Here is a 6,000-nt window from a genome sequence, read left to right as displayed (position 1 = left end):
AACTCTAGTCTTTCCTAAGGAAAGACTAGGATTTGAGGATTCGAATTAATTCATCCACTTAACTTACCTTCATAGTTAGAGGTTAACAAAGTGGGAGAAGAACCCAATTCTCTTCATAATTGATAAGGATAACCAGGATAGGACATCCAGTTCTTGTACCTTGCCAAAGGTTTATTTTACAGTTATTATTATTTTATTTTACTTGTCATATAATATATTCCCACCTTACTTCCATAACCCCAATTTTACCTTTTTCATAACCAATTATAAGAACATACTTCCCTGCAATTCCTTGAGAAGACGACCCGAGGTTTAAATACTTCGGTTATCAATTTATTTAGGGGTTTGTTACTTGTGACAACCAAAACGTTTGTACGAAAGGATTTCTGTCGGTTTAGAGACTATATCTACAACACGAATATTTTTAATAATTCTTTACTGGCAAAAATCCCGACGTCAATCAACATGGAGGAAAATGCTAGACTACGAGAGCCGAATTGGCGGCCCGGGACCTCTCACCTATCGAAAGAAAAGGAGAGAGAATCCAAGAAAAAAGAGGAGATCGGCGTAGAAAAGCCGATGAGTTATCACTCTTATACTCCTCTAAAAGTTTTCCTAATCGATGTGTATAGGGAAATTTGCCACACTGAAAGGCTTCCACCCCCTAGGCCCATCAAGAACAAAAAGGGAGGGGGAGTGGTAGCGACTACTGCGAATACCACAAGATGTATGGCCATCCTACAAATGACTGTTACGACCTCAAAAACGTAATAGAAAAGCTGTTCAGAGAAGGTCGGCTTGATAGATATCTCGCAAAAAGGTCGGATAGTCATGGAAAGAGAAAGCGAGATGACAGTGATCGAAGAGACCCACCACCACAGACCCCAGAAAGACATGTACACATGATCGCAGGAGGATTTGGAGGAGGAGGGCTTACCAAGTCATCTCGCAAAAGACATCTAAAGCGGGTCTACCAAGTCAGGAACGAGACTCCCGATCTCCCAACCATCTCATTCACCAAGGAGGATGGGCAAGGGATCATTCCCGGGCATGACGACCCGGTGGTGATAACCATGATCCTGGTAAATGCCAATCTCCACAGAACCTTGGTGGACCAAGGGAGCTCGGCTGACATCCTCTTCAAGCCTGCATTCAACAAACTAGGGTTGGATGAAAGGGAGTTGAAAGCTTACCCGAACACCCTGTATGGACTAGGAGACATGCCAATAAAGCCACTAGGATACATCCCCCTCCACACGACCTTTGGAAAGGGAGAAAATTCCAAAACTCTTAGCGTCGACTTTATAGTTGTCAATGTCGGGTCGGCATATAATGCCTTGATCGGCAGGACTACCCTAAATCGGCTCGGAGCAGTGGTGTCAACCCCTCACCTTTGCATGAAATTCCCAACGCCTAAGAGAATTGCGACGGTACGGGGAGACCAGAAATTAGCAAGAAAATGCTACAATGAAAGCTTGAACCTCTGAGGAAAGGGCAAGGAAGTTCACACCATAGAGCTCGGAGGTAAAAGCTAAAAAAGAGCTGCGACCGCAATCGGGGGAAAAACTGAAGAGGTTCAAATCAGAAAAGAGGAAGGGAAAAATACCAACATAGGAGCCAGTCTAGATGGAGATTTAAGACAGAGGCTGATAAAGCTCCTGTGAGATAATTCCGACCTCTTCGCCTGGAAAGCTTCTGACATGCCAGGGATAGGCCATCAACTCATGTCCCACAAGCGTTCAGTACACCCCGGATCACGACCAGTACAGCAGCGCAGGCGTAAGCTCGGACCAGAACGTGCTCAAGTGGTGGAGGAGCAAGTACAAGCCCTCTTGGAGGCCGACTTCATCAGAGAAGTTAAGTATCCGGCATGGCTAGCAAATGTAGTGCTGGACAAAAAGCAAAACAGCAAGTGGAGGATGTGCGTCGATTACACTAACCTGAACAAGGCATGCCCCAAAGACCCATATCCACTTCTTAGTATTGATACTCTAGTAGACACGAGCTCAGGGTATCAATACTTGTCATTTATGGACGCCTACTCAGGATACAATCAAATCCTGATGTATAAGCCGGATGAAGAAAAAACCTCATTCATCACACCCCGAGCGAACTACTGCTATGTGGTCATGCCTTTTGGATTGAAAAATGCTGGGGCCATATACCAAAGGTTGATGAATAAGGTGTTCGCTCCCCACCTCGGGAATTTAATGGAGGTCTACGTGGATGACATGCTAGTAAAAACCAAGGAGGAAATCGATTTCTTGACAGATCTCTCGCAAGTTTTTAACACCATAAGGTTACATGGGATGAGACTAAATCCTGCAAAATGTACCTTTGCGGTGGAGGCAGGAAAATTTCTAGGGTTCATGCTAACACAAAGGGGGATCGAAGCAAATCCCGACAAGTGCAAAGCTATTCTAGAAATGAAAAGCCCGACTTGCCTAAGAGAGGTTCAACAATTGAACGGCCGACTTGCTGCCCTTTCCAGGTTCCTAGCGGGATCAGCACTAAGATCCCTTCCACTATTCTCTCTACTAAGAAAAGGATGCCAGTTCGAATAGACTCCAGAATACGAAGAAGCATTCCAGGAGTTCAAAAGGTTTTTGAGTCAACCTCCAATTCTGACCCGACCCAGAGTCGGGAAAGAACTCGTCCTGTATCTATCAGTAGCAGACAAAGCTGTGGCATCAGCTCTAATATGAGAAGATGAGGTCGGGCAGCATCCTGTGTACTTCACTAGTAAAGTTTTACAAGGCCCTGAGCTAAAGTATCAAAAACTTGAAAAGTTTGCATACTCCTTAGTAGTAGCCTCACGCCGGCTACGGCCTTATTTCCAAGCACACACAATAAAGGTACGAACGAACCAGCCCATGAAGCAGATCCTTCAGAAAACGAACATTGCGGGCAGAATGGTTCAATAGGCAATAGAGCTCTCCGAGTTCGACCTGAAATACAAAACTCGGACGGTAATTGTTCCGGGGGTTACCTGAAACTGTAGGTCGATCTCGGACGAGATCTTCTGTGCTGGTCGGAGCTGTTGTGTCCGACTTGTTGATGGTGGCTAAAGCCGCCGTGTCCGACTTGTTGGACTTGGTGATGGTGCTGATCCTTCATCCCCGGAGGGTGGGGGTACCTGCAAGGGACTCCGATGCTTAAGTTAGCAAGGGTATTAAGTAGGTATTGAGTAGAATCAGAGTATGAGTTATACCTGGTGCTCCAGTATATTTATAATGGTGAGGAGTGACCTTATGTGGATAAGATAAGTTAGTTATCTTATCTTATCTTATCTTATCTTTATCTTTGAGTGAGGTCATCTTATCTTTAGGGGAACCGCCTTTATCTTTCTGGGCTTTGGATGCCTTTAGATTGGGCTATGTTCCTTCGTTTTGGGCCTGGTTTGGGCTCCTTTGGCGAGTTGGCCGAGCTCTTTGAGAAGAGGTCGGATAGTCTGACCTGAAGAGGTCGGTCGGCTTGTCGCTAAACATCCCGGGTCGGACAGCTTGACCCAGGATATGAACAGTGCCCCTGCTTGAGTTCGATCTTTCCGTGAGATCGTGCTTTTCAGAGCTTCGATCTTTTTAGAAGTCGTGCTCAAGCATCTGTCTGGCTTGTTTACTTCATTGCTTTGCAATCTTTGTAGATTTTCTAGAGGTTTGGTACTTCATAGTCCAACCTCTTTTGAATGGTAGTGTGGGTTTTCTACCGTTGCCTTCTGGATCACGCCTTGCTTTTAAGTTTGTGTTGACAACCCTCTGCTTTGGCGAAGCTATCCTTGCGGCTTGATATCTGGGCTTTTAGTGATTTGTCCAATGACTTTTTAGTGTTCTTTATATAGAACCTTTTTTTAGTCTTGGATGATGTTCATAGCCCTGTTTGAGATTGTGCCTTCTTTGAGTGGAGTTGTATCCTTTTTGGCTAAGCGCATTTGAGCCTTAAGTTGTTTCCCAACCTTTTGGCTTGTTCTTTTTTGAAGTCGTACTTGCGCCTCTTCTTTAGCTGACGTCGACCTGTATGACTTTGCCCCTGCTTGAGTTCGGACTTTTCCGTGAGACCGTGCTTTCAGAGTTTCGATCTCTTCGGGGAAGTCGTGCTCAAGCATCCTGACTTTGGTCGATCTTTGAGTAGTTTCTCCTTGTGCGGGTCTGGTATTGCCCCTTTTACTTTGTTGAGGGGACTTTTCAGCTTTCTTCCGACTTGTTTGTCTTCGCTGTTCGAGCTTTTTAGTCATAATCCAACAACTTTTTAGGTAGTGTTCCGATGGGGAACCTTTTTATAGTTTGTTTGGATGACTTTTTAGCTCTGTCTTTGTGGCTGTGCTTTTCGCTTTTTAAGTAGTGTTTTTTTTCAAGACTTCGTACCTTTTAGCAAAACATTCCTAGCCTTCCTCTGGCCGTTTGCGAGATGTCTTTGTCCGTTTTTGTGGGTCTTTGTAGAGTGTCGGTACTTTGTTGTCCGACCTCTTTTGATCACTTCTGATTTTGTCCACTTTTTGCTTGGTCGAGGTGGTCCTTGGGGCTAATTTGTCCGACGACCTTTTAGTGTTTTCGTAGAACACTTTTTAGTCATTCTGAATAATTTTGATAGCCTTGTCGTGGAGTCGTGGCATTTTGGGCGGAGCTATGTCCGTTTTAGCGCACGTTTTTCGTTGGTCCGACTTCTTCTTGTCGGTCCAAGCTGTAGCTTTCGTTGGCCCGACTTCTTCTTGTCGGTCCAAGCTGTAGCTTTCGTTGGTCTGACTTCTCCTTGTCGGTCCAAGCTGTTGCTTTCATTGGTCCGACTTCTTATTGTCGGTCTAGCTGTAGCTTTCGTTTGGTCCGACTTTTTCTTGTCGGCCTCTTCTAAGTTACTTTTGTAATCCTCTTTCTTGGACCTTGTCAGATCTCTTTCAGGGATTACTTTTATAACTTGTTTGTAGGAGGTCGTCGTCTTCTTTCTAAGTTATTTTTGTAATCCTCTTTCTTGGACCTTTGTCAGGTCTCTTTCAGGGATTACTTTTATAACTTTTTTGTAGGAGGTCGACTTCTTTACGTCGTCCTCTTTCTAAGTTATTTTTGTAATCCTCTTTCTTGGACCTTTGTCAGATCTCTTCCAGGGATTACTTTTATAACTTTGTTTTGTAGGAAATCGACTTCGTTAGGTCGATCTCTTTCTAAGTTATTTTTGTAATCCTCTTTCTTGGACCTTTGTCAGGTCTCTTTCAGGGATTACTTTTATAACTTTGTTTTGTAGGAAACCGACTTCGTTAGGTCGATCTCTTTCTAAGTTAAAGTAATCCACTTTAATAGGGTTGGCCAGACCTCTTTCAAGGGTCTACTTATAACTTGGGTTGACTTGGTCCGACTTCTGAACGTCGGCCAGTCTTTAAGTTATTATTTTAGCTATCCGTAAGACCTCGTCGGGTTCTTTTTTGGATTGCTTTCGATAACTTCTTACATTATTCTGTGTTCATCATTGCCGATTTGTAGAAAGTGGTTGGCATCTTTAGATCGTCTTTTGGGTGAATCGCGTTTTCACCTTTATCGGACGGTTATCTTTATCGTGATCGTGCAGTGAAATTGTTTTTCACTTTCTGCCGATTTGTTGCTTTATAATCGGACGATGAATACTTCAGATTAATGCGTCTTGATTGAGCAGTGAATTTGGTTTTCACTTTGTCGACCTTTGTCGAAATCAAACGATGAATTCGGTTTTCATCGTAGTCGGGCGGTGAAGTTGGTTTTCACCTTGCCGACCTGTCGCTTTGTAATCGGACGATGAATTTGGCTTTCATCTTACCGACTTTGTCGTGATCGGGCGGTGAATTTGGTTTTCACCTTGCCGACCTTTGTCGAAATCAAACGATGAATTCGGTTTTCATCATGCTCGGGCGGTGAAGTTGGTTTTCACCTTGCCGACCTGTCGCTTTGAAATCGGACGATGAATTTGGTTTTCATTTTGCCGACTTTGTCGTGATCGGGCGGTGAGTTTGGATTTCACCTTGCCGACCTTTGTCGTGAT

The 6,000-nt window shown here is 44.2% G+C and overlaps 1 protein-coding gene across 1 annotated transcript; it reads left to right on the top strand.

Moving 5' to 3' along the window:
* Positions 1-725: 725 nt before the first annotated feature.
* On the top strand, positions 726-1,487 carry LOC130981234 (uncharacterized). Its single transcript, XM_057904840.1, has one exon. It carries the CDS (start codon positions 726-728, stop codon positions 1,485-1,487), a length of 762 nt encoding a protein of 253 aa, XP_057760823.1.
* Positions 1,488-6,000: the final 4,513 nt, after the last annotated feature.

Source organism: Arachis stenosperma, chromosome 5 (assembly GCF_014773155.1).
Source record: "Arachis stenosperma cultivar V10309 chromosome 5, arast.V10309.gnm1.PFL2, whole genome shotgun sequence".
Lineage (NCBI taxonomy): Eukaryota > Viridiplantae > Streptophyta > Magnoliopsida > Fabales > Fabaceae > Arachis > Arachis stenosperma.
This window is presented reverse-complemented; position numbering and strand designations above follow the sequence as displayed.